The following is a 14547-nucleotide window of genomic DNA, read 5'->3' as shown; positions in this document are numbered from 1 at the left end:
TTTATTTTAGAAAGTTTCCAAATTGGTGCACGAAAATTTCAATTGAAAACACTACTTTCCTAGTTATATTAGGACTTTATTTTATTTTTAATATTTTTCCTTAATTAGTTAGATTGGGATATTGTTATTTCAGAATATTTTTAGGAGATTTTGTAGGCTTCTAAGGAGGAAAAATAACGAGTAGAAGAAAAGAGACTTGAAAAAGATATCTCTCTCCTCTCTTCTTCTCTAATTTAATTTTTCTTTTGGGAGTTTTGATTATGACTTTGTGTGGCTAAACTTTTCTAATTGGTCGAAGGAAATGGAAGCCTGGGAATCAATAAAAACTGTGAGATCTAATTGATTTTTATTGTTCAATTTATGCTTTGAGTATTGGATGTTCTTCTATACCTATTTTCATTATTGGCTCGTTTAATTACTAGAAGGCCTACTAGTTTATTATTCGTTTCAATCTACTATTAGATTAGATATCAAATCCGTAATTGTTTGATCTCTCTAATTTGTGAATCAACTGAGATTTAATGATTTGCTGCGTTAGAAATTATTAGATCTTAGGAAGAATACTCGACTAAATTAAATACAACTGCTTGTGCTTGTATTGTTTAGTTTCATCGATCTCTCTAATTCTTAAGGCCACTACTAGATTAAACTTTTAACGCTTGTTTTGGGTTGTTTAGTAGTTAGGGTTAATTAGATCGCTTGTTTTTCTATTTAACTATGACTAAGGAGAGATAGGAAAATAGTTCCAACGGTGAATATTCAAACTGTGAATTGATATATACTTGCATCGATGATCAGTTGTAAAATTCCTATGGTGGAAGTTGACTTAGACCAATGTTTGTTCTTTTGATTGATTTTAATTCTTTTATTTGAATTGTTCCTTAGTTATTCTTCTTAAAATTAGTTTCGTTATACTTGAAACCCTCCTTTTTATTCACATAACATAAAAACTAGGCTAGATACTCTCCGTGGGAACGATCCTTACTCGCACTAATACATTTATTTTTTAGGAGTATAGATTTTATTTTTGGTTGCATGCGACAGCACACCACCGACTCGAGAGAGGATGAACATTGGACCTTCATAACGCTATAGTAGTCCCCTGTGTGCTCGCTGTACTCGGTTGAACCTTCTCAACTAATCTGTCTTGAGTAGAACTAAGTCACCAACTTTGAAACGATCTAGTCGACGATGTCCATCAGCCCATTTCTTCATCCGCTTTGACGCTTTTTCAAGGTAATATCTGGCAACTTCATTGTTGTCTTACCAAAACTTAGCAAACTTGTACTCCCTTGGACACTATCCCTGATAGCCTGAAACAATAGTATGAGGAGTTAAAGGTTGTTGGCCAATAATAAGTTCAAAAGGACTCTTGTTGGAGGAAGAGCTCTTCTGTAGGTTGAAACAGAACTGTGCGACATCAAGGAGATTTGCCCAATCCTTTTGGTTGGCAGTGACAAAATGCCTGAGATAATCTTCCAACATGGCATTAAATCTTTCAATCTGCCTATCTGTTTGAGGATGTCCGTTGGTCGAAAAATCAAGCTGAGACCCAAGTAATCTGAATAATTCGGTCCAGAACTTCCCTGTAAATCTTGAATCTCTATCGTTGACGATGTTCTTGGGCACACCCCCATACTTGATGACATGCTTGAGGAACAAGTGCGCTGTTTCTTCTGCTGAGCAATATGTCGAGGTCGGTATAAATGTAGCATATTTGGAGAAACGGTCCACAACCACAAGGATGGACCCATACTCTGCAACCTTCGGCAAACCTGAGACAAAGTTCATATAAACACTTTCCCAAGGCCTTTGGGAGACTAGAAGCGGTTCTAGCAGCCTGATTGGTTTGTCGCGCTCGATCTTGTCTTGCTGGCAAATGAGGCAGGTCCTCACATAATCTAACACATCATCTCGGATGTTCGGCCAGTAGTATCCTCTCTTCAAGAGAGCTAATATGCGGCGCCAGCTCGGATGGCCAGCCCATGAAGTGTCGTGACACTCTCTCATCAGTTCTCGTCTTAGCCCGTCCGCACGTGGAACAAACATGCGGTTTTTGGTGGTATATAGCAACCCATCCTGAAGTCAGAAACGGAGTGTTTTCCCCTTCTGCACCATATCCAATATGGTATTCGCTTGGGGATCACTGTTCAAACCATCATAAATTATCTGTTGTAAAGTGCTGGTAACGTGGGAAACTTGTCGCTGAAGTGCTGCTAGCTCTGTTTTACGATTCAGGGCATCGGGGCCACGCTATTGTTCTTTCCTGGCTTATAATCCAAGGCCAAGTCAAACTCTGCAAGGAACTCTTGCTAGTGAGCCTGTTTTGGTGTCAACTTTTTCTGAGTCAGGAAATGGCTCACTGCCACATTATCGGTCTTCACATGAACTTGTGATCCCAACAAATAATGTCTCCAAACTCTTAAACAGTGGACGACGGCTAACAACTCTTTCTCCTGTGCGGTATAACGTCTCTCAGCATCATTGAGCTTTCGATTTTCATAAGCAAGCAGATGCCCATCTTGTAACAACACTCCTCCAATAGCAAAGTCAGATGCATCTGTCTAAACTTCAAACGGCTTGGTGATGTCGGGTAGAGCTAAGACTGGGTCTTGCATAACAGCAAGCTTGAGGTCTTAAACGCCTCATGACACTTGTCCGACCATGAACAAATGTGATCTTTCTTCAACAGGTTTGTGAAAGGTGCGGCCCGTTTGGAATACCCTTGGATGAAACGTCGATAATAGTTCATAAGACCGAAGAATGACCTGAGTTCTGTGACAGTAGAAGGGGTTTTCCATTCATCAATAACTCGCACTTTCTCCATGTCCATCCAAATCTGTCCATTACCCACAATGTGGCCAAGAAACATAATATACTCTTGAGCGAATGAACACTTCTCTAGCTTAATATACAACTGATTGTCGCGAAGCACTTGGATCACCTTGCATAAATGTTGAACGTGCTCTTCAAGGGTAGAACTGTATACTACGATATCATCAAGATATACCACAACAAACTTGTCGAGGTATTGTCTAAAGAGGTCGTTCATCAAGGTGTAGAATGTCACAGGTGCGTTAGTAAGGCCGAATGGCATGACTAAGAACTCATAAACACCATACCTGGTAGAACAGGTAGTTTTCGGCTCATCTCCATCTGCAACCTGTACTTGATTGTACCCTAATCTCAAATCCAACTTGAAAAAAATACTTGGCTGCCCCAAGTTGAACAAACAAATCTACAATCAGTGGAATCGGATACTTATTCTTGACGGTAACCTTGTTCAGCGTTCGGTAGTCTACACAAAGTCGTAATGACCTATCATGTTTCTTCTGGAACAAAACGGGCGTCCCATAAGGTGCCTTAGAAAGTCTAATAAATCCAGACTCTAGAAGTTCATCAAGTTGCTTGCATAGCTCAGCTAGTTCCGGAGGACTCATCCTGTATGGTCCCTTTGTAGGAGGCTTGGCACCAGGTACTAGTTTGATCTGATGCTCAATCGGCCTACGTGGCGGTAGGACCTTTGAAAGTTCTTCTGGCATCACATCATCAAATTCTGTTAAGACCTACTTGACCAATGGGGGAGTTGAACTATGGTCCTGATCATCAGGTTTAACTCGTAAGGTAGCAAGAAACGTTTGCTTACCTTTCTTCAACCCTTTCTTTAACTGTAGAGCTGAAATCATCTTTCCCTCCTCTTTACCTCTAGAGAGGGGGATGAAGCTTGGACATTCACCTAGTATGCCCAAAGTGTTGGAGAATGGCATTGGTACGGCCCTGTTCTATCGTAAAAAGTCCATCCCAATGATGACTCGGAACTCATCGAGTGGAACTGCGAGAAGATCTAGCTAACCCTTCCATGGACCTATCTTGACGGCCACGAACTTGGGCGACCCTTGTATAGGAGTGGCCTCGGAGTTAACAGCTTTCATACGGCTTGAATTCTTTTTGAGCTGGATATTGAGGCGCTTCGCCTCTGCAGGGGCAATGAAACTATGTATAGCTCCTGTATCAACCATTGCTTGGGTGGTCTTACCACCAATCTCAACATCAACATACATGAGACCCTTACGTTGACGGATCTTCTGAGTCTTAGAGGTCTGTTTTATTGGATTCAACAGATGCATAGCTCCCATGTGAGAAGATTCATCCTCATCTTTCTCACTTGAACTCTCGTGACTAGGGTCACTCTGGGAAGCTAAAAGTGCATTCAGTTTGGCTCGCTGTGGGCACTTAAATGTCTTGTGAAGCCCACCACACTAAACGCATACATGCTTGTGACGACGCTTGATTGGTGAGGTACTTCTACTCTGTGAAGGAGAGGAGTTCCGTAAGGATCCCGGACTAGAACTCTTTCTATGCCCTCCATTCTTGCCATTTGAAGACTTCTTTGTGTACTCAGGTTGTTGGTAGTAACCCTTCGACTGAGGATGTACATACTGTTGGCTCCCTCTCGCGGGAGTATAATCAGTCAACCGCTCGGCTGTTGCAATTGCAGACGTGAGATCTTCCACACGTTGTCGTTGGAGTTCTATCTGAACCCAAGGCTTGAGTCTTTCTTGGAACGAGAAAAATTTGTCTTTCTCTGACATGTCATGGATATGAAGCATCAAGGCGGAAAATTGCTTGACGTACTCGTGAACTATATCTGTATGTTGGAGTTGTCTCAACTTTTTGCGGGTAATAAACTCCACGTTCTCTAGTAAGAACTAGTGCTTTAATTCTTTCTTGAGGTCCTCCCATGTATCGATGGAGCATTGGCCACTTTCCATCTTGGTGTACTTTGTTCGCCACCATAGCTTGGCGTCACCTGCAAGATACATAGAAGCAGTTGTTATTTTTACCTCTTCTAAATCCGGACGAGCTGCACGGAAATACTGTTCCATGTTGAACAAGAAATTCTCGAGCTCTTTCGCATCGCGAACACCATCGAAGGTGTGTGGCTTGGGTACTCGCAAGCGCAAGGGAGAAGCATCACTACTGGTAGGCCGTTCGTTACAGACGACGCAGACCAGGAGAACTACTTGAAAATACGTGTTTCGTACCATATCTAGTCCTAGAGGGGGGGTGAATAGGATAATTAAAATTTCTTTCGATTTATCCAATTTTAACTTAGATTGATAATTTGACTATGTGTTCTAAGTCATTCACCTAGCCTCGATTTGGCACTTATGTCTCTAAGATGCATTTAATGAAATACACTTGAAATTTAATCATTCATTTAATCATGTCATTCAATGACACATTCATATACGATTTACCTATTCGGCATTTTATGGCATCGCATGACATTCAAAACATTCAAGTGTAAATTGCGGAATTATAAACACATGCACAAAACATACTTCATCTAATGGATCGACAATGTGCTTACATCCATTCTTATGGCAAGTCTCTAGTTTGTAATGCAATTGAAAATTTCTTAGAATATAAACATTCATCGTATGACATACTTAGCATAGTATTCATTCATAGCATACATTCATCTAAGTATAAACTAATAGAAGCATTCACAAACACGAGACAAGCATTTTATAGTGGTTCGGCAACATGCCTACATCCACTCTCAAGATTCCTACCTAGGAACTTGGTGTTCACTATCAAAGGGGTTTATGGTTCACCTCAAACCTTTTACATAGAATTTTTATACATAGGTTAAATTCTAAAACCTTAAGATCGAGAGAACGCATTCTCTCGAAATTGTGAGTTTTGTTCCTCGGAAACTCACAAACCTCTACTCTTGTCCAGAATCCTCGATTCTAATCAAGAGCTTGATTTTTGAGGGCTGAACCAAGTAACCACATACATATATTTTGAAAATTAAAAACAAAGTCAAAGACTCACTCAACTTCATAAGATTTGTCAATGGAGATCTTGAGTTCTTGGAGTCCTTGAGCTTACAAGTACGTCTCGACGGTTGGATCTTCCAATCAAGCTTTCGAGTTCGTCGGCTACTTGTAATTACTCCTACCATCATCTCCTTTTTGCTCCTTACTCCATGAATGTACCAATGTGTGTGCAAGGTGACGTTTGATGGGCGGAGAGGGATCAAATGAGAAGTCTAGGAATGTTGAAGGGTTCACCTAAGTTAGACTCTCATGAAAGTAGAGAAGACTCTCAAAAATGTGGAGAGAGGAGAGGCAATCTTCTCTAGGATTGATCCAAAGGAAGGGCTAAGGGTCAAAAGGATTTTCAATGAAGTTTGAGCCCTTCCATGGCTAGAGAGAGAGTTAAAAGTATGTAGAAATGGAGGGTTTACTTCTCTCAAGCTTCAACCAACCCAAATGAAAGAGTTGGAGTTGTTATATATGAGAAGAGAGCAAATTCGAGGCTCAACGGTCATAAATATGACCGTTTGAGCGCTTGCTGTCGGTGGCACCGTCAGGACTGTCGGTGGCACCGTCAGCCACAAGTAAGGCACATCAGTAAATTACCAAAATGCCCCCGCAGAGTGTTTTGACCATAACTTTCAAATGGTAGCTCCGATTTGTATACCGTTCGGAGAGCTGATAGATATCACTATTTAGAATATCCCCAAATTTCCACCAAGGGGTGGGCCATGATAAAATGGATAAAATGACCAAAATACCCTTTTTATCATTTTTGGTCAAAACGAGCTTTCGGGAAGTCCGACGTCGAAACGGTTCGAAGGTGTGCTAGATTTTACCTATATAATGACACCTATAAAACACCAATGACTGAAAATGGTTTTAGGGTGGTCAAATCTTTAATGTCCCCTCTATGTCCATATTCGATTCCCAAAAGGTCCGATGAGCGAACGGGTCGAGGAAAGAGTTTTCCTAATTACAACGGGTCGACCTATCAATCATCTAAGTGTTGGAAAATGGTATTAGGTAGTCTCATTACCTCTTAGGCTTTGTGCACACACATGGAAGCTTTTTGTCGAGGCATGTACGGTTGAGCAGCTTTAACGTAGTGTTCATATGTCTTCAATGGCAAATCGATCCGACACTCAACATGTGTCTCGGGATTGACAAAACATGGAACTTACAATCTCCCCCTTTGTCAATTACGAGACAAAATCCTAACTAGACCAAAAAGGCTGGGAACACATTCCCGGAATGACCAACACAACTTACATCCGATTAGAATCTTACAAAAGTGTTTAAATTAAAAACCTAAGATTCTAACTATTTTGCTCCCCCTTTGGTACTGCTCCCCCTGAATGCTTTACCTATAAAATTCAACTAAGATAGGACACACGGGTGGAAAGTACATTCTCCCCCTTTTTGTCAGTATTTGACAAAGGGCGTAATCAACCCAATGTCGATACAGAATATATACCAATAAACACAGGGGAATAGTACACATGCACGCAATTAGTATCACTATCAGAGCGAAATGCATGATGAAAGCAAACAAGGACATGTCAAAAAAATATAACTATGAGGCATAGGCATGGCATGTTGATTGGCACAAAGAAAATATAACTAAATAAAGCAGTGTCAGACCATGCATATAAGCGTGCATAATTTAAATGATATGCCAATAATCGATCAAATGCACACAAAATATAATAAAATGTTTTAATATTAAGCATTGGCATGGCATGATAAACGACACATAAAAATATGACTCAATGACTCATGGTCGTAACATGCCAACATGTGCAAAATAATAGAAGATATGCAAATGAGCAATCGAATGCACACGTGACAGTTGTAAATGATGTTACTATTAAGGGACAACTGTATGGAAAATAAATGCCAAAATGATTTAACTATTGAAATATTGGCATAGTATGCTAGAAAGATAATAAAGTATGCAAATAAAAGTATAGGAGTTGTAGCATAATAAACGTGTGAGCAGATTTAAAGAATTACCAATTTGAATACTCACACGAGGCAATTAAATGCATGAATTGTGCCATGTGACCACATTTGATTATTATGCTCACCAAATAATTAAAATATGAGGAATATATGTAAGAGAATTAAGTTTGGGAGCCCAAGAGTAGAAACAAATATATTTGCCAGTTTTGGCTCAAATTTGGTGGACCAACGGAGTTCCGTGGTGCACACAAGCATCCAATCAGTGTTTGATGCGAAACAAGGAGGCTTGAAATCCTCAAATATACTAATAGACACACGAAAGTGGTTTTCACTCAAGATTTACAAGGTTGATGTAAAAATTGAGAGTCAAAAATTATCCATCATATGTATGTTCACTAGGGCAATGGTTGACGGGAAGCAATGAGGCTCCATCATCCTTAAATAGTCTATTTTAAGAACAATATGAGGATACATGTATCCAAATTACCAATAAACAACAACATGTTCTTGAAATAAGATGGATTTCTGGATAATGTGGCCACACTAACTCCAACAATGTGAAAATTTCTAAAAAGAAGAAATTCATGAAAATGAAGTTTGAACCTCAGATATACCAATAAAAGTACACATACTCGAGAGTCTCGAACTCAAACCAAGTTTAATGTTAAGGAGAAAAAAAATCTTTTCCATCATTGAATGAGTCTATTTTAGAACAAATATGGGTCTATGATCCCAAATTTTCTTAAAAGAACTCGTTCGAACAATAGAACATAAGTTTGGAAGAATAACACACACTACTCACTTAAATTTATCAATTTGGATCAACTTGTGAGTTTTTTTTTTTTGGACTCAAGAGTGAATGTCTCCAATAACTATGAGATTTTGGCACGAGAGATGAGGATGACGACAGGGAAGAGATCGGAAATATCTTCTCATCATTTATCGTCGAATCAGTAGAACATATGTCCTTCATTGGTTGATCATCAACCACAACATCTATTGACTATTGAATGGAGTAAGTTCTCTGATTGGAGATTCAATAAAGACCACTAAGAATATATCAACATATAGTCTTGTCATTTCTCAGGTTTTCATGGTCTCTAAAGAGTATAACATTTATTGTTAAAGACCTTGAAAAACTTGACACTGGAAGGAAAATTATTCCATAGTTTTTCGGTTGTTGATCAACCCTGCTTTAAGATATTCAAAGGGATAAGGTATCAGGCAGTGTTTACAACCTTGACTCAAAAATCTTACTATGAAGCATAACGAGCCATTTCATGCAGAACAGAGTTGATCCTCTCAGCAACACCATAATGCTAAGGGACCTATAGAGATGAGAATTTTTTGTCAGAACATGTAATTATCACAGAGTTAAGTGGGCTGACTATTCAAACTCTCTACCATGATCACTTCAGATCCGTCCAACAACGGATTCTATTTCTGTTTGAAGTAGCTGAAAGCACCCTCGATCCGCGGGGTGCACGGATCCGCTTTTGACCCTTGAGGTTTGGGAGTCGCCACCTAGTTATTACGGTCTAGGAACCGATCAATGACTCTAAACGGATAAAAACTAATCTAAAACCAAAAAGACTGAATTCGGGGATCAAGTTACGGGGTTGGAAGGTGTTAGGCACCAACCCCGCCCGGCCAAAGCCGGTCTCTACTAAATTCCCAAGTAAATTACATTGCTAAAACCTAGATAAGAAAATAAATAAAAATAAAAGGTTTACCTTTCCGATGGCAAGGAATTGGTTCCCTCAGATCTGACAAAAAGAACTCCTTGTACCGTGCTCCCTTACTTCGTTCTGCTTCCGGATTTGACTTCGGATCTCCGAGGTAAGGTATCTCCTTGTTTTTGAATCTGAACTCTTCAATTTCGTTGTGGATTTGAGGGTGTTTTTAGAAGGCTTTTGGGTGTTTTCTAGACTAAAATTGAAGGAGGGATGTTAGTTAAGGAGTTGGGACTCCAAAACTAGGGTTTATGGGGGGCTAGGGGAGCTTCTAGACCTACTTCTCTTAGGGTTTATTAATTTGATACGAAAATAGGGTGTGAACACCTCTATTTATAGATGTTTTTAGGGGTTGATTTGGATAGAGTTAGTGTTTAATTAGAGATCTTTTAATTAGAGTTGTGTTTTAGTTTGACTTGTTTTAGGTAGAATTATGTTTTAATTAGAATTGTTTTAGGTAGAATTATTTTTAAGTTAGAACTCTATTAGATAGAGTTATTAATCAATTATAATTCTATTATGACTTTTGGTCTTATTTGATTGACTTTTAATGTTTTGACTTTAGTCTTAATTGATTGACTTTTAATATTGACTTCAGTCTTGCTTAATTGACTTTAATTTTGACTTCAGTCTCACTTGATTGACTTTAATACCTTGACTTCAGTCTTGCTTGATTTACTTTTAATTTTGGGAGAACCCCCCTCTAAAATATCTTTAATTCTTTGGACCCCCAAATGGAGGGGTCCTTAAAGAAATATCCCACGAACCCTCAACAATTTTACCCGAAAGTCCGATTGATCGATTTTTTAGATTCAAAATTTTAAATTAATTTCATTAATGTTTAAATTTAATAATTTAATATTTTATTTATTAATTTCAGAATTTTTTATCATGAAAATTATGAAATTACCGTTTTGCCCCCGGAGAGGACTTTTCACGTTTTAAGTCGGTTTTTAATGTTCTAGGATGTTTTAGAATCAGTTTTTCGTAAGGAATTCAATGGAAATATTAGTTTTTGTTATTTATGAAATTTTTTGTGTGAAATGGTTGTGAACTTTATGAGGGGCATTTTCGTAATTTTGTCAAATTCTGTTAAAATTGGTGAAATGATTTATTTGGTTCCGATTTGTCATTTTATGTGTTCGAATGGGTTTTCCTAAGCGTAACGTAGGCTCTAAGGTTGTTTTGAGGTTAGGGGTATTTTGGTAATTTGGTAATTTTTAGTGATTTTTATCGTGAAGCTTCTTTTTGGTCTACAAGATGATGATTTCTATGTTTCTGGGGTCGTACTTTCCTAGCGTAGCGTGGTTTCTAAGGTTTTGTCAATTTGAGATACCTCATCTGGATTTCTGAAACAAATCTGGTAACAAAATAAAGCAACGGAATACACATCCATCATTGGGAATCCTTGCGATCGGGTTGACGAGTTGATTAATCAGGCGGATGCAAAAATGGGGTGTCTACAGATGCCCCTCTTTGGCAGAGGGTTGAAGCAAACTGGATAGCAAATCTATTTTGGTAGATAGTGCGATATCCGAATGCCAAAGCTAGTGACAGTTCATTTTGCAGCCTGATTTAGCAATTCGTCAAGGTGTTCGGATCCTTGAGGGTAAAGCTCTCCCCGAATTAAAAGGTTGTCAGGTCCTTGAGCGCAAACTCTCACTGACGGTGTCAGATCCTTGAATTTTAGAGAATTCTCCCTGACTAAAAAGTGCAAATGTGCAAGTGTGTGCACTGTGTGAAACTGAGTAAAACCTGAGCATAAATTTAGCATAATCTGAGTATAAACTGAGCATAATTTGAATATAAACTGAGCATAATTTGAATATAATCTGAACATAGTTCCTGAGCATAGTTCCGAGAAAACCCTCGGCGGTATCTGAGCATAGTTCCGAGAAAAACCCTCGGCGGTATCTGAGCATAATTCCGAGAAAACCCTCGGCGGTATCTGAGCATAGTTCCGAGAAAACCCTCGGCGGTATCTGAGCATAATTCCGAGAAAACCCTCGGCGGTATCTGAGCATAGTTCCGAGAAAAACCCTCGGCGGTATCTGAGCATAATTCCGAGAAAACCCTCGGCGGTATCTGAGCATAATTCCGAGAAAACCCTCGGCGGTATCTGAGCATAGTTCCAAGATAACCCTTGGCGGTATCTGAGCATAGTTCTGAGATAACCCCTGGCGGAGACTGAGCAAAATCCAAGATAACCCTTGGCGGAGACTGAGCAAAATCCAAGATAACCCTTGGCGGAGACTGAGCAAAATCCAAGATAACCCCTGGCGGAGACTGAGCAAAATCCAAGATAACTTGGCGGAGACTGAGCAAAATCCAAGATAACCCTTGGCGGCAACTGAGCAAAATCCAAGATAACCCTTGGCGGAGACTGAGCAAAATCCAAGATAACCCCTGGCGGAGACTGAGCAAAATCCAAGATAACCCTTGGCGGAGACTGAGCAAAATCCAAGATAACCCTTGGCGGAGACTGAGCAAAATCCAAGATAACCCTTGGCGGCAACTGAGCAAAATCCAAGATAACCCTTGGCGGCAACTGAGCAAAATCCAAGATAACCCTTGGCGGCGACTGAGCAAAATCCAAGATAACCCTTGGCGGAGACTGAGCAAAATCCAAGATAACCCTTGGCGGAGACTGAGCAAAATCCAAGATAACCCTTGGCGGCAACTGAGCAAAATCCAAGATAACCCTTGGCGGAGATTGAGCAAAATCAAGATAACCCTTGGCGGAGACTGAGCAAAATCCAAGATAACCCTTGGCGGAGACTGAGCAAAATCCAAGATAACCCTTGGCGGCGACTGAGCAAAATCCAAGATAACCCTTGGTGGAGACTGAGCAAAATCCAAGATAACCCTTGGCGGAGACTGAGCAAAATCCAAGATAACCCTTGGCGGCAATTGAGCAAAATCCAAGATAACCCTTGGCGGAAACTGAGCAAAACTGGCAGAGGAATGAATGAATTTTGAGAAAATTGATTTAAACGAACCGAAGAACGAATAAATCTGGAAGATAATGAATCTGGAAGAGAAATGATTGATTCCAAGAATGATTGAATCTGGAAAAGAATCTGGAGAACGAAAGAATGTTATATCTCCTATGTGAGATCCAAAATGCTTTTGTTTGAACCTCAAGGATTTATCAAAAAGTTTTATGAATTTAAAACCTGAGTTTTTATTTCTTTTGAACCTCAAAAGTTTTTCAAAAAACTGTTATCAAGAGGGTAACCTAAATTTGGGGTTCTCATTATCTTTTAGGATTAACATTGCTCAAAAATAAACCACCTCTAGTTTGACAATGAACATGGCCTTGAAAATAATTGAACACATCGTGCAAAAAAATGCCCCTAGTATAAGGGGGAAAAGTTACATTAAAAAAGAAAGAAAATGCCCCTTGTATGAAGGTTTGAAATAATTGATTACCACAAGCGCAATAAAGACTCATCTTTTAATTTTGATTAATTTTATTGGAGGTTTTGAGTCAGGCTCAAGAGTACAAAATTATTCCTTTCGAGTTTCATCATAGAATTCACCCTTATCCCCCTTGGTTCACTTGGGGAAGTAAACATTTTCAGATCGATCGTGGACAAGATACTTGTGGCTTCTGAGTCTATGCTGGGTTTAAGCTAAGTATTGAACTTGATTATTCGGACTTCTGATGTTTTAGCTAAGACCGCTCTCAGCTTGGGATTTTCTTCTGTTTTTCTTTGTTGCTCTAACTTTTGCCTAGATCGCCTTTTCAGGTTTTCAATCTAGCGAGCTTGCTCTAACTTTTGCCTAAATCGCCTTTTTAGGTTTTCGATCTAGCGAGCTTTTTCTTTTTTTTTTCTTGGCTTTGATTGTTGCCAAAGTTGTTCTTTCAGATTTTAACCTTGCGAGCTTGCCTTAATTTTGCCTAAGTCGCCCTTTTCGGGTTTTCAACTTAGCAAGCATCATTTTTTTTATCTTTTTCTTCTCTGAACTTCTAGATTTACTGTCTGATCATGCTTTGCTATCTTCCTTGACTTCTCACACAGTACTTAGGAGGACTTTTATAGGTAGGCTTAGGACTGAGTATAAAAAAGAAAGGGATTTTGAGGCTCAAAAACCCAAATGCCCCTTGTGTGGCATTTCCTTTTAAATTATTTTTCTTTTTTCTTGAATTTTCTTCCCCATTTTGAATTTCTTTTTCTTTTGAGTTTTTTCATTTCTTATTATGTGGAGAAATAGATTTTTTTTTTTATTATTGATGTGTCGGGCCTGAAGTAACTTCTCAGGTTGCCTACGTACCCCAGAATTTTGGGATCAGAAAAAACGTAGTTCGAAATTTCCCTCCCCTAGGTTAGGTGATCGGGCTGAGAAAGAAAAAAGGCATCATTCATTTTTTTTTTAAAAGGCTACAAGGGTTGAGAAAGGATATGTTGAACAGGGTAACTGGGTAATATGAGGATTGATTCGGCCAAATATGGCCTCCCTAAATGTAGTACCGCTTGATCTGGTCAAGGTTGGTTGGTTCTGGTAGTTCAACTCCATCATGATCTTGAAGTCTGACGACTTTTCCAGACAGTATTTCCTTAATGAATGAATTTCTCCATTTTAGACTTTCTCCTATAGTCGATGAGGAGTGTTCAATTTTCTTGAAGTCTGATGAGCTTTGACCTTCTTGTCAAATGCACAGGTGACTCTTCTTAGATAAGCTTGCACATGGTATAGGGCTTTAACTCGTTTTCTTCGATCAAGTTTAATTTTCATACTGCTGACGAACCCAATCTGTTTCTAACAAATGATTTTCCAATAAGACCCTGAGAGACGGAATTTTCATTTCAACTGGCAAGACTGCTTCTATGCCATACACTAAAGAGTAGGGAGTAGCTCCAATAGAGGATCGAATTAGGGTTCGATATGTCCACAGCGTGAATGATAATTTTTCTGACCAATCTCGATGTTATTGACTCATTTTCCTGATGATAGTCTTGATACTCTTACTAACTGCTTCAACCGTTCCATTGATCTGAGGACGGTAGGAAGATGAT

General features: G+C 39.3%; 1 protein-coding gene across 1 annotated transcript; it reads right to left on the bottom strand.

Moving 5' to 3' along the window:
- Window positions 1–2599: 2599 nt before the first annotated feature.
- Window positions 2600–5048, bottom strand: LOC147386612 (uncharacterized). The gene is made up of 7 exons (XM_086424586.1): window positions 4845–5048; window positions 4272–4670; window positions 4073–4223; window positions 3854–3976; window positions 3647–3736; window positions 3211–3535; window positions 2600–3122 (listed from the first exon to the last, which is right to left on the bottom strand). The coding sequence occupies exons 1-7, from the start codon at window positions 5046–5048 to the stop codon at window positions 2600–2602; spliced, it is 1815 nt and encodes a 604-aa protein (XP_086280712.1).
- Window positions 5049–14547: the final 9499 nt, after the last annotated feature.

The sequence above is a fragment of the Akebia trifoliata genome, chromosome 14 (genome assembly GCF_017979445.1).
Source record: "Akebia trifoliata isolate Shusen 1 chromosome 14, ASM1797944v1, whole genome shotgun sequence".
Classification (NCBI taxonomy): Eukaryota; Viridiplantae; Streptophyta; class Magnoliopsida; order Ranunculales; family Lardizabalaceae; genus Akebia; species Akebia trifoliata.
This window is presented reverse-complemented; position numbering and strand designations above follow the sequence as displayed.